This window comes from Rhynchophorus ferrugineus, unplaced genomic scaffold (assembly GCF_030347505.1).
Source record: "Rhynchophorus ferrugineus isolate W39M unplaced genomic scaffold, kcgeb_rfMv2 rfM10, whole genome shotgun sequence".
NCBI lineage: Eukaryota > Metazoa > Arthropoda > Insecta > Coleoptera > Curculionidae > Rhynchophorus > Rhynchophorus ferrugineus.
The window spans coordinates 22,988,358-23,015,671 of NW_027472589.1; the positions used below are offsets into that span (position 1 = coordinate 22,988,358).

Below are 27,314 nucleotides of genomic sequence, written 5' to 3' on the forward strand. Positions count from 1 at the left end.
GTCTAGATATATTTTACTCCAATCTCCTGATTTCCTGCGTGTTGTCCGGTAACTATATTTCTTCCACGTTGCTGTGATTAAGCAACCTTATTTCATGCTTTAAGGCAAAATCTTGAATCACTTTATATATCCATTTGATATCGAGGTTATTGCGTAGCTCTTCGTTAGTTACGTAGCGATAGGAATTGGTAATTAATCGTAGAACTTTGCTGAGAGTATCTTGCGACTAATCAGTACAGCTGCTTGACTTTAAGTCTAATCTGCTCTACTTTTTATCTACCATGATGTTTCCAGTTCAACCTACCATCTAGATATATTCCCAGGTAGTTAGTGAAGAAACGGGTATCCGTGAAATGATATAATTAGTTTTTTGTCGTTTTTCCGCGACACAAAATTAACATGGACAGATTTGGAGCTTACAGCTTAATGTATTTTCCAGTCTCTAGTCCATTTGTAGATCTTGTTGACCGTTACTTGTACTTTTTCTACAGCCTTAGACAGAGATACATTTTTGCCATGATATCGACAAATACCACTTCATACAAGATTTTCTTTCGAAACACATAATTTCAGCAGTCGACAGCAATCCCGCGGTAGCAATTTGCTCATTTTGTAGATTAGTGCCAAATATTATACCCAGCGAAAATCTTGTGTGACGTCTAGGAATATTGCAGGGCAGTATTTCTTTTCTTTGAATGCCTTTTTAACAACGGCTGTCAGTCTGTGCACTTGGTTGACCTCACAAAATATACAGACAATATACATTTCATTGTTTTGTGGTAGACCTTGTCGAGTAGTGATTTCGAAATCCAAACTGGACATTTGGTATTTCTAAAAATGGTTTAATAGGTTTTCATATCAGTTTCCCAAATAATTTTGATATCGAAGGTAGCAGCAAAACAGGCCTGTAAGATCAAACTTGTTCTGATGATTTATCAGGTTTTTTAAGCATAATTATCCGACCAACCTTAAGACATTCCAGAACATGCTTCAATCATCGGGCTGATAAACAGGATTTATATCCATTCTAGATTCTATATCAATCAGTCGGAATACGTTAGCTAAATGTTCTGCGAATAATTCAGCTTTTTCATCGTTGCGTCGAACCTATTCGTTTTAATCATTCTTAATAAGCCGTACTCTCAATAATTGGCGTTTTAAATCTCCGAGCTGATTTCCATAGCGAGTAATCATTTTCTGCTTCCAGACTTAATTCACTTATATATTTTTCGAGGCAACTCTATCTATTTTCTTTAATCTTTCATTTGTTTGATTACTAATTCTATTAAATATTGTTTTGTCTACAGCATTTCTGGTTCTGTGCTATACTCTTCTAACTTTTCGTCTTTCTTTTATCAATCTTCAAGGGGGTAATTTATTTTACATTCTGATTTGTCTCTTGATGTCGGGGTAGCTCTTTCTACAGCAGACCACATTTGTTGAATTATATTTTAGGTTTATAGGGATAATGTATGAATATCATTGACTATCACATGTAACTTGGTAGTACACAGCGCTATCAATACTTTTAATTATATATGATTTTAAAAAATTAAATAAAACCTACAAATCAAGTATCAAAAATATATATTTCAGTAAAAATTTATCAAATAAAAAGAATAACATTAGTTATTACTATAAACGCACAAGATCTAAAATATCGCTCCACGAAAATCCAGTACATTCCTGTAACTTTGTGAAGTTCTTCTTTAAATTGTTTTCGATGGCCTTGAAGGTTGAGTAATGTTTTAGAGTATTCCAATCGCCTATGATGATCAGCTTGTGTTTTGCCCTAGTGATCGCGACATTCAACCGACGCTTGGATTCCAATAATTCGAACTAAAATATTCTGATTTAAGTACAAAATGGAAAACCTTTTCAGCATCAATACCTGATTGGTGCTCCAGTCACTTCCACAGTCTATGGACTTGGAACAAGAATATATAATCACGTTTTTATCTTTTCCTTGGTACTGGTCAACAGTATTAACTTCGACGCTTTTGTCTTTGAGCAGCGTCGCTAACTGAGCCACTTGCGATCTATACGTTGCTATGACGCCTATTTGATTCGTTGTTACTCCACCCTATAAAGGAAACATTTAGAAATGATATTAATACTTTATAGCCGGCTTAAACCTTCAGTAGAGCTTCCACTAGATGAAATATGACGGCTGCCTCGTAAATATTTGTATATTTTTCGGACTCATCCACATTAGGCGTTCGGCACCAATGAACTTTGTGACTTAAGTTCCACGTTGGACCTAAATTAACATTGAAAAAAGTAATTAACGTACTATTCTCGATCTATAAAAAATAATAATTACAGCAATACTAATTACAGCTTACTGTTTACCAATATATCTAACAATAATCAATACTGAACATATCTACTAGAGTTCTGTACCAACCACAACTAAAGGCATATAATTTAGAAAAGCAATTTGAAAAAGAGGCTGTAATTACCAGTCAAAATAATGAGTTACTCCTGATTTACTAGATAAAAGCGTCTCCTAATATTATTCAAATTAAAAATAACTTTGTTCCTTTGAACTTATTCTGAACTTTAATTAAAAATTGTCAAAAAGGACAGCTAGGGTCCCTCTTAATAATAAAACTGAACAGATTGAGAAAACTTTTGGATTGTCCTTTACTACATCAATATCAAAACGACGGAACAACTAAAAGAAGTTGAATACTTCTCGATCTTTACCGAAGAGTAGCATACAAAGCATTAGAGAAAATAAAACCTAGAAGGATCTGGTAACATATTAGAGACATAGACCAGACTATACTTAAAGCAAACTCAGAGGCTTAAACGAGAAATCCGAAAGCTTAAAGAAGGATCAATGAACTTCTATCTATAAAATCATTATCGGCATATAGAGTCCGATTACTCACCCTGGAGAGCAATCAAGAGGTCTATAACATTCATCCTTCTTATAAGAAGCGACAACCGACTATGGGCCAGAGATAGTAAAAAAGCAGAGTTCTCTGCGAAAAACAAAGTAAAACTAAAGTACAGTGGTAATCTGAAATCCCAACTTCCCACACCAGTATCCATAAAAAGATTAATCAAGAAGGTAAAATAAATACAAATAAAAATATATATAGTGTAGGCGATTATGATACCAAAATTTAGTAAAAAACTAAATTATGTTAAATTTACAGACTTACTTTTTTGCCAACAATTGTTATAAGGACTTTTGAGAAAATATTACTTAACATGTTCGCTGCCCATAACGTCCTAACGCGTTGTATGTGCGATGGTCTTTTTAAGCCTTGTATTTAGTTCGGCATTTAGTTGTCCTTACAGTTGTATCGACATTATCTGAAGACTATAGGTAAGTCATTTACGTGCTTCGTTTCGATTTTTCCTTTTTGATTCATATGTATTACAGAATTGCATATGGCGGGAAAAAATATCGATGTCAGGGCCCCCTCGTCATAAAAGTGGAAAAATGGGTATGAAACATGCCACCTAAACATGCTAACTTTACAAATGAATATCAGCAATCGTATCCAATTTACGATTTTCGTTTGTATGTCATAAAAAGGCTATTATAGGCTACGTCCAAACCTAATTCCAGAGCGGTTATTAGCGAACATGTTTTGAAAATACGAGAGGAGAAGAAAGCAGGAAACGTAATGAGAAAGCAATGTAAAAATTCTTATTTACAAGAAAAAAGAAAAGGTACTATTTATGTATGCAGTACATGTCCTAGATATCCTGGTTATTGTTTTGGACTGCGCAAAAATTAGTCATGAGTGACCTCTTATGATTTATTTGAATAGGGTTTTTATTTATTTTGTGAGTTTTAGTCAAAGTTTGTATTAACTTGTGGTCGTTCATTTATTTCTACTGACTCACTCAATTTACTTGAATATATATTTCGTTTGTTTGTGGTAACATTTACTTAGTTATTTTTTCTCGTTTTTCTGCTGAATTTTTTTTTATCTTATTTTAGTAGTTGATTTATTCCCATTATATATATAATTTTGTTATGGCATATTAAATTATATATTCTAATCAACAATATATTTTCCTATTCTGTACATTTCCATTCGCGACGCGCTCGCGCGTTTTGCGGCCATCGGCAATAAAATTTGACCTCAGTGCCGATCACGCTTTGGCGCATGACACAAAAAATAATAAATTTCTGTGGGAGAATATTAAAATCTAGACTGGACACACGTTAAAAAACGTTATCAGGAATATTTTATTGTTGTAACCAGAAAAAACGTAATCGGCTTCTAGCGTAAGTATTTAATCCCAAATCGACAGCGAACGTGTTAAGAGACCAAGCTCAACAATAAAATTTAAATACTTCATCACTGTGATTCGTCAACCGATCAGGCAAAATATTTTGGATGAAAAACAAATATGCCTTGCAGTTTTCTTACACACAGCAGCACTTTAAAAATGGATAAGAATCAATACATTTCTATAAACTAACTATAAAAATTGTAAAAAATATTAATGACTGGTCTAGGAGTAATTAGTCATACCTGTATCAATAAACTGAACTGCCAAATCCAAATCTGAGCTTAAAAAAGGCAACATCCAGCTGAACACATTATTACTTTTCAATACCTGAAATAAAAAACAATGGTAACATGTATAATTTACCGTTGATATGAATTAGGTACCTCTATCTTCGGTATATGGAGGGTGGCTTTAGCAATTTCTTCACTGCCAATGACCAATTCATCTTTATATGTCAAAGCGTTAGCTAGAGCAGTTATGGGTTCGTTCATTCTATAGTTAATGTTTAAGCTTATTCGTGAAACCTCACTGTCTAAACGCTCAAATAAACTTTCATCCATTCCCAGTTTCCTAAAAAAATAAGACATATGAAAGGTGAACATCAATATTATTGGTATACTAACACAGCATCGTTGTTCTGAATAACAGCCGGAAGTTGATCTGGATCCCCAATGAGTATAAAAGTTTTGGCTGAAAATATCGGTCTGAAGACAGAGCACTGTACCACCTGGGTACTTTCATCGACGATACAAACATCAAATTTTCTCCTGCTGAGCAAAAAGTGACTGGATCCAAGACAAGTAACAGCTACTACTGACTGAATTATAAAGGTTATTATTTAAAATAAATTAGATTTGTTGTCGGTTTTTACCTTGTTATTATACACTGTCTCCAATTCTTCGGGAAGAGAACAATTTCGGGTCAGCTCATCCTCGCAGAACGGCCAAAGATCTTTGTTAATTCGGTTCTTGTTTCCTAATCTCATGAAGTCAACCCCGTATTTAACTAATCTCAAACATACGTTGTCGACGGCAGAATGGGTGTGACTGGTTATAAGCACCGTTTTGCCCGTGGCTACCAGCAATTCAACGAGAGCTACTATTGTGGCGGTCTTTCCGGTTCCAGGCATGCCCTTAATCAGGAAATAATCCTCCGTGGCGATGGCTCTCAACACTGCTCGTCTCTGTACCATGTTCAGTCTTTTGAGTATTGGTTTAGCTTTCAAGGCTACCGTTTTCGGGATGGTTTTTTGAAACGTGGGTGGATGCCTGAAAAAAAAAACAGAAAATAAGTAAGAAACTAAATAAAATGGTGAAGAACGTCATTTGAATGAAAAATTAACTTTTTTCAAATTATTACTTTTTGTGGTTCAAGAATCTGCTTAGTGAGCAGTAAGTATTTTTTATGATTATATATTTTTATGATATTATATATGACAGATGTAGAAAATCATTTCATTAAGTGATTTCCTGTATAAAATATTATCTTAATTAGACATATTTTAAAGTCTGTATATGTCCTATAACTATATCGGATGGTGTTAAACGTTATAGTCTACGCATTTCACTATAACGTCCCACCTTTCGCTGATTAGAGAGCAAATTGGGATGCACTAACACTCTTGTAAAGTACACAAAAATTTTGAAATACATTCCTTACGGGTTCTAGAGGGATATCACCTTGTATCGTTTTATTAGAGACATAGTACCGGAGCATCAGCAATGGTTTGTTTAGCAAACCCATAGTTGGATCCCACATGACTAAATAGGTTTAAGTATTGATCCATATAGCACCTTGTTATACGAATCTAATAACTTGGATTTGCGCCCGATAAGCCCATCCAATTGATAGGGTTTAAGTCCAAGTAGTTTCTGTTTTGTAACTTCGTGCTTCTTTTAGATTAGGCGTCGGTCCAGGTGCATACCAATATATTTAGAATCCTCAGTTTGGAGATAATATACTGCCTCAAGGTGTGTTTAGGTGGAGGTTCCAAGGTGGAGGCTATTTGATGCTGCTATTAGATCTTCGTGAGATGCTACAATGGCTGTGTAGTCTGTATATGTTGCCACAGTAGTGATTTTTGAGGGATGTAGATCGGCTGTATATAGGAGATACAGTATGTTTCAATACAGATCCATCTGTTTAAACCATAAATAAATAATAGAAAGAAAATAAGTTGCAAAATTGATTGTGTGATCGATAAGATTTTCCCACTTTCGCCAGTTTATCGAGGAACCTGCTAGACATAGAATGCGAGCGATTGTCATTTTTATTGACTTTCGCTCTGCTTTCGACTGTGGCTTTACTTTTTTTACGACTTTGGAAGCTGAACGAGTTCCACTAAAAATGATAACATTTCTTCAGGCATCCTAGAATGATTCTATTAACCGTGTGCGAATTATTTGTCAAATTTATTTGAGATCTAAGCTGGTGTTCGCCAAGGAGATGTCGTTCCACCACTCCTCTTTAACATAGCAGTGAATGCAATTATGCGAAAAATTTTAAAAATAAACTTTGCGTTCAATCGTTCAATGTGATGCTACAATCTCCTTGGTCGATCTGATGTGATGTCTGATGATAGCGCTTATTTATCATAATATAGTTCGCACTGCAAAGCCTGGCTTGAGAATCAATGAGGAAAATACTAAAATAATGACAACGGACAGAGGGCCTGCTAAATAATAAAATGAATTATAAGACGAGTCGAGTCATAATTTAAGTTTAAGTCATTTATCAGGTGAAGTTAACGCAGGTGCCTGTTCATATTTCTATAAAAAATAGGTTTATGAGCTAAAAATCCACAGAGAGGTGATAACAGGATTCCTTTATTAGGAACACTATTACTTACTACACTATATTAAATAGATCAGCAAGATTAGCTAATCTATCTACTGTTCTCCAGGTTAACGTAAAAGTAACTAACTCCAAAAGTTAGCAACTTTTGTGTAAGAGCGGAATTCTAGAAATAACTGTAGATCACATGAATTCGAAGATATCTGAACTCGAAGATGTTTATGATAGAAAGGAAAATCTCATCGTGCCAACAATCAAAGAGTAAGGTATCAAAGTGGTCACACTAACAAAATACCTACAACAGCAATAGGAACCTAAAGAATGAAAAAATGGCGGTTATTAAATAATAGAGTTGTCCATTTTTATCAGAGGCCTAATAAAACTTTGTTATTTAGCAGTATTTCGAAATATTTTTATTATTGAAATTTCTTGGTTTAAGTAAATATTTGTTTTTTTTTCACCAGTATAGTAATTAATTTACTAAAGAAAAACTTTTTTCTTCCAAGTATCTTGATTGATTTTGGCTATATACACCGGTCTTAAATTGGAGTAAATTACGATCTCACAATAGCAATTACTTTATAAAAAAGGATATACCAGTTAAAGATTAAGCAATACTACATAAAACGTAATCTAGTCTCAATATATTTCGCTAATTATTCATTGTACAAATATAAGAGAATCTCCCACTATAAAACTCCTAACAAAATTAGTTTCAAACATTTAGTGACTATGGAAAAAAAATTCTAATCAACATTAACCATAAAATGACCCCTTCCAATATAGAATGTTTGTTACTCTCTTGACCTAAGTTGTCTTTATTCAACTTTTTTTTAATAAACAATTTCATATATAGTTATCTCGGTGAAGCCATTGAATGCCTTAAGTAATATTTTTTTGTTTGTTATATTTTAAAATCTCCTTTTTTATCAGCGAGGGTTTATCTGTACTGTATCTACCGTTTAACATGGGCGGTCCTCGACATTTAACCTATCGACAGACCGGTGGCACTGACCATCCCAGAAGCCATCCAGTCTTACCCAGCCTAGTTACTGGCGTGACCGGGATGGTTATTCCTCGTCGGATTTTTCATTGTTGGTTTCCATAAAGTACATCCATACCCCAGCAGGATTCAAACCAGCGACTATCGCAACAGTAGGAGGCCCGTCCTGTCGCCTTTACCATTGCGCCAACAGGTATGAGATTCCTTCAATATATGGTTGAGTGGATAACAAAATCGCAAAAACATGTAACTATTGTATTCAATTTTGAGTTGCATGATTTCAATGAAGTATATTTCTAGTGTTTCAGATGGTAACAACCTATGAATCAATCCAACCTCTCAAAACCATTTGTACCATTCAAAAACATTTAATGGATCCATGACATTACTTCCAGAGTATCACTAACTGTTACATAAAACGATTCATTATTCATTCATTGGAAGATATTAAGCTGAGCTTAAATGAAAACTACAACTGAAGACTGGTACTGAAGACCTCCACAGCCTAACTAGCACAGTAAATATTTTTTATTATATTTTGGCTGGACATCAGTCCTATCGGTCTCCAGAGAGACCTTGTAATTAAGTAAATAGAAAATTAATTACCTATCAACAATGATCCGTCTCAATTTGTTGCCTTGCTCAGATGTATCTAAAATAAGTCCTAAACTGGCCATGCTGGATGTTAGCAACGAAGTGGAGTCGTAGGAATCTATAAAGAATAACTTATCCTTGAATTTAACAGTTAGGTCCCTGCAAAAATTACAATGTTTATCATGGGAAACGATTGTGAACGACACTCGGTTACCTCTCCAATGTAACTTCAACAGAATTCGGTGACATTTGTGTGATGAATCCAGACGCTATAGCGGGTCGATCCTCTGTACTAACAACAACGTAGTTATGGTCTGCCAAGCCACTGGCCAAAAAATTAACGTCCGCAGATTTTTTGGTTTTACTTTCCTCGAACTTATGGGTGTAGAGACGATTATCCTCTTTGGTCACCGCTTTTATCCGAAGATCAATGAGACATTTCCCTTTCTTCTTTCTGCAAATTATGTTAAAACTTTCGCGACTTATGCTATTTAACGATCAGAAAATACCTTTCGCTCCGGGCTACGGTAAATATTTCCTTCAAATTTTTACGACCCGAGGCGCCGCCCATCTCTACAGTTAATAAAGCGCTCCACTTCATGAAGTAATCTACGTGTTCTGGAGTTATCGCGTCGCCTATTTCATCGCTCACCTTTCTGAGTGGTTTCAAGTGGGATATGTCTTGATTAAAGTATCTGAAATACATTCGAAATCAATTAGATTAGAAAATATACAGGGCATGGACAGAATGATATGAACACTAGATATATAACATATGGGCTGAAAAGTCACGGGCCTGACACATAGATGCGATAGTTTTATTACATTTGCCGCTTTTTCAGTTAGTACTAACCCTCAAAAGATAACTGTTGAACTTTCATTATATTCTACTCATAGATTTGTGAGTTATTGTGCTAAGTAGAGGTGTTGGCCACCGAAAAAAACATCGATATATAGTTTTCGAAATTAAAAAAAAATATCAATATATATTTTGCAACAAGTATAAAAAATATCGATATTTTACAAAAGATATATTGATATTTTTAAGAAAAAAATAAAAATAGTGAAATATTACCCTAGAAAAAAATATTTTTAAATATTTTAAAGTAGCGGTATTTTTCGACCCCAAAATCAAGTAACAAAATTCACCAAACCTTTAAAATTATGTACCAATTCTAAAGTTTAATTAAAATTATATTTAGTTTATTTTTAAAAAATATCAAAAAATATCGGCTACAAAAAAAATATGAATATATCGATATATCGGCCAAAAATATCGATAAGTGTGCTAAGTGCTAAGAGCGACACTAATTTTGTTATTTTCAAAACAATGGATCAAAAACCATAGATTAAAGAAATTTTATTCTATGTCAAAAACTATTTCGTGTTTTAATTTTACACTGCTTCTTGATGGGAAAAATACCGTTCAAGCGAAGCAATGGCTTGAAAAGTGTTAAAGGAATCCGCTAGATCAGAAACAACAATAAAATGTCGGTTTGCTGACTGCAGACGTAGTCGTAGAGACACCGATGATGCAGAACGCAGTGGACGCTCCAAAGAAGTTGCGTGAGTTACTTCGTCGAGTAAAAGCGAGGTATAAGAACAATTTGCTTTTACTATAAATCTATGAGATGTATTCGTGCAACAAGATACCGAGATGATGAAACTAAAGAGAAAGAAAAATGACTAGAGAAGATACCAAAGAAGAGAAAATGCGACGAAATGGTTTCATTAGCATAAGCGGAATTTCGCGATAAATGCAACCATTAGTTCTTTCCCTTTATAAGCATTGGGTGTGTATTATTATTAGGCCAGGCACAAAATAAGGCGCAGCTTGGTGAGGTGACGCAGTGATGGTCACGGTAAGTGTACGCGGAATAAAACTGCTCGACGCTGAAACTGCGAAAATACGATTGCTGTTCTCGCTTCGGAGTAAAGCTGTAGACAGTAGTAGGCTCGGCACAATAACAATTGATACTGCAATAATAACGACTAAAGTGGAATTTAGCTCTGAATCTGATTCAGAAGATAAATTCGATTCTGAAATGGTAATGTATATCTCCCAAATGGCTAGTAAAAGGTAACTGAGAAGTTACATCTAAAAAGATGAAAGACTCGTGGAGGACAATTTACTTTAAATAAATAATTTAGTGAGGAATTTTAATTAAAGAATTTAATCCTCATGTAGTCTACATGACTTGCATCATACAAATCTTGTCGAATACGCACAGCTTCGATTAATTCTTCTTCCATTTTTCTTTTCATTTCCACATTGACCGTTTCTTTAGGCGAAAAACTGCGAAAAGAACTGCGTCCCGGAGGATCAAGTTAGCCAAGACTACGTCACGGCACGCTGCGAAGCAGTATGGCGCGGTAGCTATCGTTGTTTAAAGCCACAAAAGCTCGCCGTGATTGAAGCTGCGTCCCATATTGGACTTATGGTTTGGTGAACCACAGTTACATTAGTGGAAGAGTGAAAAATAGAAATCGTCACCCAACTCGAGAAAGAATCCCCAAAACAGATGAGATATACATATATTGTACTTAACAAAAGTCAGTAGAGATCATAGAATGCACTGAAGGGGTTTTAATGTGTAAGATATCTTCATAGTCAGTCAACACACGTTTTTTGCTCTTGGATTCAGTCCAAAAGCCATATTTAAAATTCTAATAAGTTAAACAAATATACATCTTCTTTTGAGGAACATAAAGCATTTGAACTTTCATGCACTATATACTTCCATTCGTACAAACAATACAAACCTGGCTTGAGTAACACAAATCACATTGTAAGGACAAGAACCACAGAATCTATTGTAGATAGGGTCAGGCAGCTGAGGTTGTTCTATAATAGATTTTGCTGAGTCATCATTAACTAACTTTGGTTGTTTGGTCAGATAGAATGCGAGTTCATTGCGTAGCATCATCAAACCTGCCTTCTCAGATGCGGTGGGTGGTACTTCCTTTAATATACCCTCCCTGCAATACCAGTAATAAAAACTAACTCTAAACAATAAATAGCACGAAAATACTTTAAATAAAGCAGAAGACCCGAGGACACTTTATATCCCAACTTGTTCATCATCATAATATACAGTAAAACCTGCCCTCGGTGTTCCACAGATACAGTGGCCCTTCCTGATTTCACCTCAATTGGTAACACTTCATCACCGTTTTTTATCGTAATGTCGACTTTTCCTTTAACACCCAATGAAGTACACCAGATATTCTCTTCTATGTCCTCTATATCTGTTATGCGGCCTTTCCAATCATCTTTTTTACTGGCTTGAAGTTTTGTATTTTTCTGAATATAATTTGTAATAAAATCATATACTTTTGGCACATATACAAAGAATTCTTCTTTTACAGTATCATATGGTTCTCCACATGCATAAATATCAGCAACCTAAATATATATTTTAAAGTATTATGAAAAAATAAAGGGCAAAAATAAATAAAACCATACGTAATTTGGCTTTTTCACAAGTTCACTCGCATAATTTTTAATGTTCTCCAACTGGTAAATTTTTTTTATTAACACATCTTGTAGCAACATATGGACCATACTTCCTACAATCATATGCTTGTTTGTTGGATCGAAACCACGATATTTCTCTGTGAATACTACCTTTCTTTTACAAAATACCCCATCTAGAACAATATTCAGTATTAGTAACATAACTGTTTTTATATATGGTAAGATTTACTGGCAATACTGGTAGCTGATATAAGAAAATCTGGTTCGTACACCAAAATACCATTGTGATTATCAACCAACCACTCATTGTCTTCACCAGATTTTATTGCAGTAATATTTAATGTATCACCAATATTTAATTTTGTATCAAACCTACAAATACAAAAATAATTTTAGAATTAAATCAACTTATCATCCAGATTTACCAAATATCTCGAAGTCTACAGATGGCTTGTTCATCAGTGTTTGTTGACTTGACCGTTAATATTACCTCCAACTTTTTTTTTTCTGTACTTATAACTTCACAGTGTTGAGACACAGAGAGATCCAAAGTATATTTTTTACCTTCAAACTAAAATTATGCGTCAATAACAAACACTTCACTAATATTGTTGACTTTACCATGTCATCACCCCAACTATCATCAAAAATCAAATCACTTAAATTAATGTTCTCATTGGATACAACACCCAATTCTGAAGCAACCTCTTGATTCACAACTTCATTGCAAGATGAAAAATCTAATTGGGTTCTCACTTTCTCTGTTGGTGAAAAACTAGTAACTATTTGATATTTCTTTGGTGTAGTTTCATTAACGTTTTGTACTTCACCACATCTGAAAATTAAACTTACAACGAAAGGTTTTTAATTAAAGAACTAATTACTTCTTTTCATCATATTGTGCATTATTTGACATTTTTGGTGTAACTTTGACAAAATTTTTCAGAACATCCACATTTATTTTATTTGGAGATTGTAAATAAAGTTTCTTTGGAGTCTTCTTATTGCTAACAGATGCTTTTTCAGAACTTTTTATGGGTGTTTTTTTTTTGATCAAGTTTTGTTTCTCTGGTGTTTTACATTGAATAATTTCACTTATGTGTGTATTTTGTTTAATTTCATCTAAAACCCTAAATGAGTAGATACATTTATTAAACTTATTAGTAACTAATCTATACATACTTTTCGACTTTTTCATTCATTGTATTATATTCTTTTAAAGCTCTAGGTGATAACAACTCCTTTATATTTTTAATATTTATCACAGAATTTGTCTCTGAAGTTGATGGCACTAATGAAGTGTTTTTTGTTAATACCTTCTTTATTTTCTTAAATATTATAAATCTTACCTGGACTTGTTTTACAGTAATGTTTTTTAAAGGGAGGGCTAATATTAGATTCTCCATTTTCAAGTTTTCTCTTACTCATTATTTCTTTGTGATCCAAATTAATCTGTTCCTCGTCAGAGTCTAATACTATAATATCATTATCATTTTGTGAAGATGTAGTTTTTTTTAAAACAGTACCCGTTGTTTTAAAATAAGAAGAAATTTTCTTACAACCCTAGAAACCAAATATCAGAATACTTATTTTTAACTGAAAGAAAAACTAACATTTCCTTTAGCTTTACTTAGCGTTTTTTTCATTTTTCACTCAACACTTTAAATTCTTAAAAATAAATAGATCCTAATGGTTATGTTAGACAATCGCAAATTTGGCGGTAAAAGAATCCAATACATGTCGTTACAGTTTGTCGTATCACATAATGCAAATTGCAGTTAAATTATAACAAAACATAAGTATGCAATGATATGTGTGCTGTATACCATCATATTTGTGTACTGGATTATTTATGAATTATTAACAGAGGAGAAATTAAGGTGTAATTTAAAAATATACCTATTGTCATAGTTGGCAACGTTGCTAAAGTGATAATACAGAAAGTGTTTGTACCGGCAAGGTCAAATAACTGAAAGATTTTTTTGAGAGCTGTCAAAATCTGTTTTTAATATTTTCGTTTTGTGAAAACCGTTTTGAAAACGGCGATTTTCCGCATCGTTCTCCGGTATTACTGACTGGTAATTTTGTGCAAATAATGGCGACCAACATGGAGGACGAGCAGGCGCTACGCGAGTGCGAGGCGTACGTGCAAAATCATAATATCCAACAAATATTAAAAGATTGCATCGTTCAGTTGTGCGTTAACCGCCCCACAAACCCTATTTCCTTTCTCCGGGAGCACTTTCAGAAGCTAGAAAGGGTAAGTCTCCTGTTTAGTTATTTGGTATATATTTTTGCTGCATGTCCAAAAGTGGTTATGTTGACAAGTGGGAGACAAAACTTTCTACAATGTATAAGTATAGTTTTTTTTTCAGTAGAATGAAAAAGAAAGGCAGTAATACGCTTTATTGCATTTAATTTTTTATTACTCCTTCCAATTAACGCACTGTCAGGTAGTTTTAATTAGCAATATAATTGCGTATGCGCTTTTTATTGGTTTGAAATCGCCCTGGTAATTGCTTGACGTCACTATCATCTAAAGAAGTCATCTCTGGTTGCCTAGGTAACCAGATTTTTCAGCGTTGCCGTCGATAGTAAAAATGTTACTCCCTCGATTGTTTTTTTATTGTTATTTAAAGGTTTGTTATGATTTGTAACTAATATAACTTCTATCTTTTAAGTAAGATTTTACAAAATATTTCGGTGGTATGGGTTATTAGTGAAAATTTAAAGAATTTGGAGATCAATAAAAAAGAATTTGGCAACATTTTGGGGGGTGGTATTTTTCCGGTCCCATCCCCCAAGATGAAAATTCGGTCAAGTGCAATTACCTTGCGTGGTGTTTTCCTTGTAACGATTAATTTTCGCGATTAATTAGCGGGTTTTTTCGTACGTTGCGATTCGGAGTGCCTTTTGGCGCTCAATAAACAAATCGCTTTAGATTTAACAAGAAAATGTCGATGACTTTGTCCGTGGTAAGTTTTAATTAGATGACAATGTAGCCTTAATATATTTGTGATATAGTCAAGGGTATCTATTTATGAAATGTAGTCAGTTTATCAACGTCATGTATGTGTCTTCATATGTCATTATGAAATGAACAATTTAAATATCAGTTTTTTAAATAATTAATAAAAGATATTTAATCAAATTTCCGTTTAAATTTCATAACTTGTGTGTTTTTCGGTAATTTTTAAATATTTGAAGAATGGATGATTTTACGTTATGGATCATATTTTAAATATTTCCCAAATCGTGATGTTGAAGTTAAGTGCCGAAAAAAAAAGAAGAGTGCTTTATTTTAGAATAATACTTACCAGTTTCTGTATTTTAGAGATATTATGTATACATATATACATAATTTAATGTTATACTATATTTCAATGTTAATGATTATTATTAATACAGAGACAAATTAAGGTTTTGTAATGTAATTCTATATTATGATTTACCTCGTATAACCGAGCATAGAACAGGACTTACATTACATTACAAGCTAAAACAGTACACATTTTTCAACAATTGGCCTTCCGATAATGTTCTCTATTCCATATTAATTTACTGCTATTTCTGTTGGCCCTAATATCAGCTGTGTGAATAAATAATCCACGTTTTGACATATAAGAAACATTTAATTAAATATCAGAGTTATTTTTAACCATTCTTATGTGACGTTTTTCTTATCGTTTATTAAAACACTATATAATATAATTAAACAGTATGTAACTAAAATAATGATTGGATTAAATTTTTTGTTTTGAGTCTTGCTCAGTTTTGGTTTATAAAATTTACCGTTGAGAGTGGGAATTGTAACAAGGAACCTAGATGAGTTAATGGGTTGGGTTTTTAGTTTTTTGGATCCAATAAACCGAAGAAGCTATGATAATATTTCCTAGTTACTAATCAGCATATTATTGTAAATTAAACGACAGGATATTATGGTAGCAGAGTGTGAATGGATGGATTGAATCAAATAGTTATGTATATAAGTTTTATATGAACTTTTTGCTGATTGTATTTGGGAATATAGAGAGGTTGATTTCTCGATATAGGTTGTATCAAGATATACCGAGAATTGGTAAATGAACCACAATATTTTATTATTTTTCAAAGATTTTTATTAACAATTATGTCAACAAAGAATCCAATTGTCAAGACTTTTGAAACACATTTTCAGAACCATAGTGAGCTTCTTTTTTCCACAAACCTGCTATTTTTTGCTAGGAGTTTGCTCTCTAAAACGCTGCTTAATGCTCAGATAATATTCTGTATTTATCATTTGCTCAAGAGGAATCAGCTAAATACCTCGGAATATATTTCGATGGTAGGTTAAACTGGAAACATCATGTTAGGCAAAAAGCAGAGCAGGTTAGACTCAAAGTCAAGCAACTGTACTTGTTGGAAATACATACTGATGTATTAATCCCGTACTCGCCTTACTTGTGTATTAATGGAAATACAACAGAACAGTAGTAATAAATTAATTTGTAAATTAAGATTGTACTAAGCATATCTAATGTAAGATGTAATTAATAAAAATTGACATTTGACTTTCTGACGATAATTCCAAGTGCATACCACGGTGATAATCGAAGAAAACAGTTAACTTTTGACATTACCCTCTTCATTACCTTAACTTTTGTTCTATTTTGATTTTTACTGGAAGAATCCATTCTGAAGTTAATTCATTTTACCATGTTTTCAGCAATCTTTCCGCGGTTAAAAATTGGATGATAATTCATATTTATTAATTTAACACATATAACATATTTTGCTATTATTATATTATGTTTATTTCATCTATTTTGGTTGTTTCATATATAGCGGGATTATTCAGAATTATTCTTAATATCTTTTTTTAGTCGATTAGAGGAAATAAAGTCCGAGGTATGCAGCGTTTTGTAGCTACGAAATGGGAACAAGGGACAATTATCGCTTGAGTTTTCTATGGATTACTTCGTTTACAAAATTTGAATCATCAAGATGGATGTCTTGCACATTGTTATTATTATATTGCACTTTGTTAGTTATATCTTATTTTAAGTGTGACATCTATTGTCGTAATTTTAATGCATCATTTCTCACCTAACGTCTGACTTGACTAGTTTGGTTTAACCATAGAGTAATTGAGAGGCAACTCAATAGGGGACTCTGGAGAAAAGTTTTGTTTTGCCCAACGTCCAGATGGGGTTAAATCGGCCACTCAAGTAATTTTATTGGTCAGTTTAAATCTCCATTATAGACACCTCTAAGGAAAACATTTTACTGTAAAGACATTTGATTGGCTCTTTTATAAAGTTTGGCAAAGTTAATTTCTGAAATAAATTTATTAAATAAAATTCAATGAATGAAATAAATATAATCTGTAAACCTGCAAATTATGTTTAAAATATAAATATAGTATCAAAATAAATATATCTGTAAAATATAAATATTATCATAAAGAAAGAACTTTGGAACAATTCAAAATATCTCTTCTGTTTTTTCCTTTTTTCGTATTTTTTAAGGTCATTAATTTAATAGGATCTATTAAGAGATCTGGCTTTTTGTTTTCTTATACTGAAACCAAACTTTGAGTATTGTTCTGTTAAAATTCTGTTTACCTGTTTTATCTGAAAGTATATGGTGCATATTATTTTTAACATTTTATCTGGAATATCATTAAATAGTGTTAAACGTTATCAAACCCTAAATGCACTGCTCCTTAGGTTAGGTATAGTGAAGAATAAATATACTCAAAATTAAATGTAGCGATATCTACGGGGACGTCGCGAAACATTTCCCCAAAATTTCCTATAAAGTTAAATCTCTATTTCCCTATGGCTTAAGCTTTCCGTTTACTGTCAGTTAAGATATTCGTGAAACTTTTTGTGTATTCATTTCAAGAGTAATGAATCGTTTTTTAAATAAAAGAGATATTAAAATAATGACAGGAGAGGATATCGTTTTCTTATCAAGAGGAGCTTTTAATTTTGAGAGTGCACGTGCACATGTGCTCTTATTGAGGATCTGCCGCTGAATGAACCAATTCAATGCCTTTATTACGATCCCGCCTGCTCTTCTTGGTTTATCTCTTTGCGAGTTATCATTTCTATGATCTTCAAGAGCACCATCCTTTATGGATAATTAAAATTAGCGTTGGGGACTACCGACCAAAAATAGCCGAAACAGTCGATGGTTAAAAAACTAGTGACCGAAAATAGTGATTACTATGTCAGTCCAATGCAAGCTTCGACTATTTTTCTATTCCTGATAACAGACGGAGAAGTACAAACTCCTTCCCGTATACTATTGTTGAGAATGGAAAGGACGGAGATTATTTTTTGAGACCCTGTGTTGTATACATCTATTTATTTTAAATAATATTAAATTGGCAAGTGATTAATAAGCCCAAAAACATATTTTATTTATCGTTAATCAGGAATATTTTAAGATGAAAAAGAACCAAATAGGGAAAATGCCATCGATAACGGAATAGACAGTATTTCTACAAATTCGAAATCAATCAATAAAGAATCTGAAATCGAAATTGTTAATAACATAGAGGTGATGCTTAAATGATATGTGGACAAAAAATCCGATTTATCTTGATTAAGTAGCCTTAAGCCAATATATTTATAGCAATAATTACACAGTTTTTTTAATGAAATGAACCCTACCCTCTCAAGGAGATTATTACATTTTTAATTCACATTAACAAATTTGTTCTTACTTGGGTAATAAAATTTAAGCACTATTTAATTCCTGAATCTCTTTGCACCAAAATTCCTAGTGATTCTATTAGAATTTTTTGAACTTTGTTTAATCCTCTCTTAAAAGGTTTGCATTCAGGAACTATTATTTTAGTGGAGTTTCAACTATCAAATAATTGATCCAAGAGTAAAAGTATGTGGTATGTGTAGCTTCTTTCGGAAAGGGATTGATTTCTAAAATAAATTTTTTTGATGGTTATTTCAGTGAGTTTGAGATTTTTAACATTATCAACCATTTTTAAAGACAGCCAAATACTTCTTTGAAGTAAAACAATTCTGCATTTATTTACTAGTTGTGCATCCGTGTACACAACACTTTCTAGATCGAGAATTCAGTTTATTTATTGTACTACCGACTTATAATTACTAATGAACTAATAACTTAATCTCTAAACGTCATAATAATCTCAATGCATTGCCCCTTAGGTTAGGAACTCTGAAAATGGCTCTTAAAAATAAATAAACAATAGAGACGAAGTGTGCCGATCGGATCCCGTCGCGGCTCTTAGCATAGCGATTAAATCAAGTAATAAGTTAAAAGTAGCGACATCTACATGTTGGACGTCGCGAAACATTTCCCCAAAATTTCCTATAAAGTTATATCTCTATTTCTGTATGGTTTTAACCATAGAAGACACAGAATATTTAAAATGCCATCTCCCTAGTATAAATTGTAGCCAAGTTTTGCTTGTTTAAACCATCAGGGGGCGCTTAGAGCCGGTGTATGTACTACAGGAGGAAATTAAAAATAGGATTTAAAATATCTATACTACAGATTAAAAATAGAAATTTTAATAAAATATATTATTTAATATATTATTATAACAATATCTAATCTGACAACTAATAAGTTCTTTTCTAATTCTACATTATTAAGCCTTAAGTATTATATATAATATTTGATCTTACTGAATATAGTAATTACATATTACATTTTTGATTACGAAACCTCTTTTTCTTTTTCTAGCATTAGCGATGCAAAATTTTTAATTTTTACCCTTTGCAATTCTATTTTTTTTTCATCCACCAGAGCAAGCAACACCTAATTATTGTTATTTTTATTACATTGCCGTTGTATTGTACATTGTGACACAATTAATAAAATTTTAAGCCCATCTCCACCATTTGCGGACATCTGAATGAGAATTTTCGTGAAATTTGTACTTGTAGATTATTTATCAATAAATAAAAAAGTCTGGGGATAACTTCGCACATAAAGGAATTAAAATGGGTTCCTGGTACTGTTAAATAACATTTAGATAACATAACATAACAGGTCAGTTGAAAAGTCCCCGGCCTGACACGTAGATGGCGCTACTAGAATTAAATCCATATGTTTTGTAGTTAGCCCTAACCCTCAAAAGATGCGTGTATGAATTTCACAGCTGTCGGATCATTAGTTTGTGAATTATAGCATTTTGAGTGAAGCAACTTTTGTTATTGTGGAAAAATGTATGAAAAGGAATTTCGCGTGTTAAAATATTGCTTTTTGAAGGGAAAAAATACAGTTGAAGCAAAAACTTGGTTTGATGCCCCGTTTCCGGACACTGCCCCAGGAAAATCAACCATCAAGGATTGGTATGCTAAGTTTAGACGTGGTGAAATGAGCACCGAAGACGGTGAACACAGTGGACGCCCAAAAGAGGTTGTTACCGACGAAAACATTAAAAATATCCACAAAATGATTTTGAATGACCGTAAATTGAAATTGAATGAAATAGCAGACACTCTACAGATATCAACTTAATGTGTACATCATATCATTCACGAATATCTGGGTATGAGAAAGCTCTGTACAAAGAGGGTGCCGCGCGAGCTCACTTTTGACCAAAAACAACGACAAGTTGATGATTGCGTAATAAACTCGTTTTTGCGTGGATATGCAATAATGGATGAAGCATGGGTCTGAATGAATGAAATGAAGCATGGAACCCGCACCAAACCGTGTGAAAACGCAACAGTTGGCTGGCAAGGTTATGGTGTCTGTATTTTGGGATGCACATGGAATAATTTTCATTGACTACTTTGAAAAAGGGAGTCAATGAAAATCAACAGTGACTATTACATAGCGTTATTGAACCGTTTGAAGGACGAAATCGTCGAAAAGTGGCCGCATTTGAAGAAAAAGAAAGTGCTGCTTCACCAAGACAACGCACCGTGTCGCAAGTCAGTGAAAACGATGGCAAAAATCCACGAATTAGGCTTCGAATTGCTTCTTCATCTACCGTATTCTCCAGATCTGGCCCCCAGAGACTATTTCCTGTTCTCAGATCTCAAAAGAATGCACGCTGGGAAGAAATTTTCGTCGAATGAAGGGGTGATCGTCGAGACTGAGGCCTATTTTCAAGCAAAGGACAAATCGTATTACAAAAATGGTATTGAAAAGTTGGAGGGTCGCTATAATCAGTGTATCACCCTTGAAGAGAATTATGTTGAATAAATAAAACTAATTTTGCCTAAATCTAAGAACCTAAAACTATATGTATAACAGTTCTTGCTTGCAATATTACTATATATATACTTTGTTATTTTTTATATTTATCTGTTATACATTTTCAGTCTTCAAACCTCCCAATTCACTTCCTTTCAAAATAGATTATATTTGTATTGATTCTTTTTGAAGATTCTAATGTGGACAGACCAACTGTTGATTCCAATAGTTAACTTGTATCCATATTTTCCTTTTCGATATGGAAAATAATATGGATATTATACATAATAATGGAAAGGATCTGTGATTATATACATATTATGTATTTTAATTCATTTATCGATGTAGATTTTAATTAAACGTACTATTAAAATTACAATTAGGAATTGCATCTTAGTTAAGCAACGATATTCCACATTTGGGTCCATAATTATTTCGTTGGTTATGCAAACAATAAACCTTCCTCTTCGAAAACTTCATGTAGAAAATCGCAAAAAGGTTTCCTAAATATTATTGTTTTTTTTACATTTAAACGAATAATATTTACTTAAAATGCTACAGAAGTAACGTCATAAGAACACATTTCTTTAAAATTATACACAAAAAAACAAATATAACAAAGATGTCACAAAATTTTAAATTGATAGAAATAAATGGAATCTGTCATCTTTTTACCTTCGGCCCTTTAGTGATTCTGACGCGCAAAACATGGTTATGTCCACTTAAGTACCCATTCCATATTTCTATGTTTTGTGGTTTTAACTGTTCTAACGTAGTGATTATCAATATCGAAGGCAAAGAATCGCAAGTTATTGGATAAATCGAGATAGCCTCAAGCTATTACGAGATAGTAGAATCGAATGAATTCATTAGCGCTGATATTAATTACAGCTAACAGCTTTGGTTGTAGAATTTGAATGAAAAACTTCTATAAAAAGCTCAGCAATAACGAGTACTAAACCCATAGTATTATGTTCTTGTATGTATTCTGATAACTATTTTCAGTTCAAAAGGCTTTTATTAAGAAAAATCAGTACATATTAATCAACATTTTTCCGTAATTTTATACGTTATGTCCGCTTAAGTATTTCGAAACTGTGAAAATGTGGTAACGAGAAGGCTCTAGGTCTGGAGAGTACGCTGGATGCTGCAGCAACATTTCTCATTCGAGATGCAACATTATATTCCTCACATCTCTTGCAATGTATGGCCGAACGCTGTCATGCAAAAGGATGACTTAGTTTTTAATTTTTTTCTCAATAATACGTCATTCGACTTGTTTAACTGAATCGATATACATCTATAGCAGGGATGCCGAAAAAATCGATATTTTTTATTGTTTGCTATAATTCACAAACTAATGATTCGACAGCTGTCAAATTTATACACGCATCTTTTGAGGGTTAGGAGCAACTCAAAAGCATATAGATTTAATTCTAGTAGCGCCATCTACGTGTCAGGACGGGGACTTTTCAACTGACCTATATATATATATATATATATATATATATATATATATATATATATATATATATATATATATATATATATATATATATATATATGTATATAAGAAAAAGAAGTTTCGTAATCAAAAATGTAATATGTAATTACTATATTCAGTAAGATTAAATATTAAATATTATACTTAAGGCTTAATAATGTAGAATTAGAAAAGAACGTATTAGTTGTCTGATTAGATATTGTTTTTTGATGTATTTTGAAAATGTGTCATACAAATGTTAGCTAGTATTTAAATAATATATTCTATTAAAATTTCTATTTTTAAATATAGATATTTTGAGATTTAAAAAAAAATTAAAAATATTTCTTAAACATTATTTAAAAAAATAATACAACTGGTATTTTAAAGTTGTAGTGTTATTACAAGACAGTTCGATATTTTTTCCTCCGATATATCGGTATATTTTTAAAAATATCCATATTTTTTTTTCTCCAGCCCTAATATATTACACCTTGCTGATCTCACTAAATGCACTTCAAGGTTTTATGACCGTGAATATTCTTTTTCCGTGTCGATATGGATATCTCTCTTAGACTAACCCATGACCCTTTTCATCGCCAGCCACAATAGACTAGATGACCGTAATAAAGTCATAAAAATATTGATTTATAATAATAATATACTATAGACAGATTATTAAAAATACACCTATTTTAAAATTAAAAGTGGGATTACTAAGATTTCACCAGAAATAAAAACATATATTTTCAAAATTCACAATTTTAAGTCAAATAGCTATAAGAAGCGCTACGAAACATTGACGTCATTTACTGTTTCCTGTCATTTTCGTAATCCAACATTTTGCGCTTCGATTTTATTTGAATTATTTTGATTATATTGAAAAGATAAATGAAAAATATATTGAATTATATGGAAAAGTAACTGAAATACTAATTTTAAAAATAATACTTTATAGTATTGTAGGAATGTTCGTCGTATCGGTCGGTCGGTCGAAACGTGTGGCTGCCGCTGCGGTTATCTATCAGAACACTCACTACTATTTTTGGAAGGAATTTGCACGGGAACTAAAAACACTGCTTGAATCAAAGTTGTTTATTCTAACTTACGATTGATACATGTGGTCGATGGGAGAATGGACAGGATATTAGGTTAAGGTGAAGGAAGTACGGTAGCGCTGTGGAAGTGGTACTGTTACAGGTGGACGGTGATAAGAAAAGAGAGCGAGACGTCGTCGTGATGGCCTTTTATACTCCAGAACTGCATGGTACCAATCCACCGGCGTTGCCAACCTTGGTAGTTGTTGATGGTAAATTGGTGGTGGCCTAAAGGGTCGTGGCGGTCGCCACATAACTCCCCTCCTAGTGGAACAGCCGTGGAACGTACCTATATGTGGTGCAAGTTCCGGAATGCACCCGCAATTACGCAAACAAACGCCCGGGGACTGCTGATGAGATGGGGATCCCAACCTGAGCGAGGAGTTTTACGGGATCAGCTGCCATCGGAGCTGTAGCAGGACGTCGTTCGTCTTGAGGCGTTTAGCTTTGTTTGAGGGTACATGTAAATGTGTTACGTGTCCCGTTTCGTGATGCGAGGGTGCTCATGTGTTGCTGGTATACATGATGGGCTTCTGTGGTTTTCGTCCATCAGGCTAGTCTCGTGGGATGTCGTTGACCACGTGATGTTGATGAGTTCCGTTCCTCGTGCTATCCTTCCATGCACGTGTCAAGCACCTGTCGAGTTGATTTACCTGTTAGGCACTTTGATCACGTCGGGGTCACCAATTGTAGGAATGTTTGTCGTATCGGTCGGTCGGTCGAAACGTGTGGCTGCCGCTGCGGTTATCTATCAGAACACTCACTACTATTTTTGGAAGGAATTTGCACGGGAACTAAAAACACTGCTTGAATCAAAGTTGTTTATTCTAACTTACGATTGATACATGTGGTCGATGGGAGAATGGACAGGATATTAGGTTAAGGTGAAGGAAGTACGGTAGCGCTGTGGAAGTGGTACTGTTACAGGTGGACGGTGATAAGAAAAGAGAGCGAGACGTCGTCGTGATGGCCTTTTATACTCCAGAACTGCATGGTACCAATCCACCGGCGTTGCCAACCTTGGTAGTTGTTGATGGTGAATTGGTGGTGGCCTAAAGGGTCGTGGCGGTCGCCACAGTATATATAATTGAAGTGAGTGAATATTCTAGACACATTAGTGATGAAATGTGCTAGAATATTGAAGAACATTAAGTAAAAAATACTATTAGTATAACACTTGACAAGAAGAATGATAAATGCAGGTAATTAAAAAGAGTAGCAAATATTAGCACAATCGCCACTTGAAAACTGTGAGAATAATATTCTTGTTGAAGACTTTAATTTAAAATATGTTTCTTTAATATATTCTATATTCTATTACTAGCGACCCGCCCCGGCTTCGCACAGGTGCAATGCTGATACTAAATTAAATACACTACAGAAAAAATATGAACGTTGTGAAAAACATAGCGGCCCGCTCCGACTTTGCACGGGCATAAAATATATATGCCTATGTCACTTAATGAAAACATGATTAAAATCGATCCAGTATTTTTGGTTCATTCATTACTGCCCTTGGCCTGCACGCATTAAATTTGGAGTAAAACAATTCCTCTTCCCCTATACTTACTATGAAGATTTCCTGCTATCTTTGGAATATCTAAATTCATACAATTTTTATTACATTACACATTTTTAAACGCAAATTTTAAATTTGTAATATTTCCGAAAATATTTGTTTAATTTACATGCTGTAAGGAACCATATTGATCTATATTAATTGCACACTGTATTTAAGGTACTTAATTCGATAAGGATTAATGCCGTATTGCTTAAAATAGCTTCGTAAATAAGCCATTTTCTCACGTAAAAAGTAAACAATAAAAATGGTTAATGTGGGTTATCCCTAAAAGATAAACATATACCATCCCGGACTTTTTTGTAGACCATTTTATGGTGTACAATACTGTAGTACATTAATTTGATCTAACTCGTAGGGTTAGGCAGCGTTTTTGCTAATTGCTAAATAAGCCTAAAAAATAGGTTAATTTACGACATCACGTTAGAAACCTCTAAAATTAGCAATGTTGCCTTAGTATATTATGCATGTATTATACATATAAACCTTCCTCTTGAATCACTCTATCTATTGAAAAAAAACCGCATCAAAATCAAAATAAAAAAAAAATGGCGGCAGGTTATGTTACAATACCTATTCTAGAAGCTAATAACTTTAACAACTGGGAATTTAGAATACAAACAATATTAAGAAGGGAAAACTGCATTGATGCCATACTAAAAAGCAAACCGAGTGCAAAAGCTACCACATCGGAGATGGAGAAGTGGATCAAAGAGGATTGTAAGGCAAAATCCATAATAGTGCAAGGAGTTTCAGACAAACATTTAAATATAATAAAAGATTGCACAAATGCAAAGGACCAAATGGTAGCGCTGAGAGGAGTATTCGTTCGAACAAGTTCACTAACTAAACTGTCTCTATGGAGAAAACTTATTAAACTAAAGACAAATGTAAATGAGAAACTGGAAGACCACTATTTAACATTTGATACAATCATTAGAGACTTGAAAGAAAGTGGATCTGAGTTAAATGAAAGCGACAAAGTGTGCCACTTACTGTTGTCTCTACCAAGTATGTATGATACTGTAGTTACAGCATTAGAAACCGTGGAGAATGTTAAAAGAATTGGAGAAAACAAAATTGAGTACAATATTAGAAGCAGAAACTGGAGATAGTGGTGACCAATTAGTTATGATACCTCAGTGATACCAGAAAACCATGGGCTAATGTAGGGCAGAAGTGGACTTGAATGAACAAGTTAAGAAAACTGCAGTGGTGACCGTTTAGTCATGATACCTCAGTAATACCAGAAGGCCATGGACTAATGTAAGGCTTAAGTGGACTTGAAGGAGCAAGTTATGAAGACTGGTATGGTAATCAACTAGGAAGTTTTAATGGATTCATGCCATTTGATAAAAACAACTCAGAGGCATGGAAGAAATTCATTCGAAGAGAAATAATACATGTGTATGTTGGGCATTCCAAGAACAAACTATAAAATCGATATTAAATTGGACAGTGTTGTGGCGACTATTTCTATGATTGTTCAAGGAGAGAATTGTGTTTAAGTAGAAAACTGACTGTTACGTTTGTTTATCCCATAATTGTGTAGATTTATTTGAGTAAATTATTAATTAAAGTGAAAATTCTCGCGATGTAGAAATAAAATAGTTTTAAGTTTGAACAAATTTGTATGTACAGTGTAATAGTTTTGTTCTGGCAATTTAAATGTACTTTTGTAATCTTTGTTTACAGTCTTAATTAGGTTAAGTTATATAGTACATTTAAATTGAAGGGGAGTGTTAAATATATGACTTGTCTCGATACAAGAGCCAGTATAGAAAGGAGTAAGAAAAGTTAGTAGAGGGCGCTGAGATTTGTATCGAGTGGGTATAAATTAC

The 27,314-nt window shown here is 33.3% G+C and overlaps 2 protein-coding genes across 4 annotated transcripts in view; one reads left to right on the plus strand and one right to left on the minus strand.

The window, feature by feature from the left end:
* Positions 1-1,570: 1,570 nt before the first annotated feature.
* Dna2 (DNA replication helicase/nuclease 2) lies at positions 1,571-14,061 on the minus strand. 3 transcript variants are annotated; one of them, XM_076415700.1, is made up of 20 exons: positions 13,745-14,061; positions 13,481-13,694; positions 13,314-13,422; positions 13,016-13,261; positions 12,753-12,966; positions 12,557-12,702; positions 12,361-12,503; positions 12,120-12,304; positions 11,686-12,059; positions 11,417-11,632; positions 9,163-9,348; positions 8,868-9,107; positions 8,666-8,812; positions 5,135-5,531; positions 4,887-5,080; positions 4,647-4,833; positions 4,506-4,590; positions 2,136-2,260; positions 1,892-2,083; positions 1,571-1,839 (listed from the first exon to the last, which is right to left on the minus strand). In XM_076415700.1, exons 1-20 carry the CDS (start codon positions 13,775-13,777, stop codon positions 1,636-1,638), a joined length of 3,837 nt encoding a protein of 1,278 aa, XP_076271815.1. In that variant the 5' UTR covers positions 13,778-14,061; the 3' UTR covers positions 1,571-1,635. The 3 variants fall into 3 exon arrangements, with proteins under 3 accessions (XP_076271815.1, XP_076271816.1, XP_076271817.1); XM_076415701.1 differs by having other exon boundaries at positions 13,785-13,996; XM_076415702.1 differs by lacking the exon at positions 13,745-14,061 and having other exon boundaries at positions 13,016-13,253; positions 13,481-13,620.
* The window catches only part of Pka-R1 (Protein kinase, cAMP-dependent, regulatory subunit type 1), a 191,676-nt gene continuing 178,423 nt past the window's right edge, over positions 14,062-27,314 (plus strand). The window contains exon 1 of the mRNA XM_076415714.1: positions 14,062-14,391. Within this exon, the coding sequence (XP_076271829.1) occupies positions 14,227-14,391 (165 nt within the window). The 5' untranslated portion in view covers positions 14,062-14,226. The remainder of the gene's footprint in view (positions 14,392-27,314) is intronic.

What these genes read in the sequence shown, in the direction of transcription:
- Dna2 (XM_076415700.1), bottom strand. Translation starts at nt 13,777, where the DNA reads ATGAAAAAAACGCTAAGTAAAGCTAAAGGAAAT. An exon ending in ATTTGTGTTACTCAAGCCAG is followed by an intron (nt 9,349 to 11,416) that starts GTTTGTATTGTT and finishes AATGTATTTCAG; the next exon opens with ATACTTTAATCAAGACATAT. An exon ending in AGTTCAGTTTATTGATACAG is followed by an intron (nt 2,261 to 4,505) that starts GTATGACTAATT and finishes ATGTTAATTTAG; the next exon opens with GTCCAACGTGGAACTTAAGT.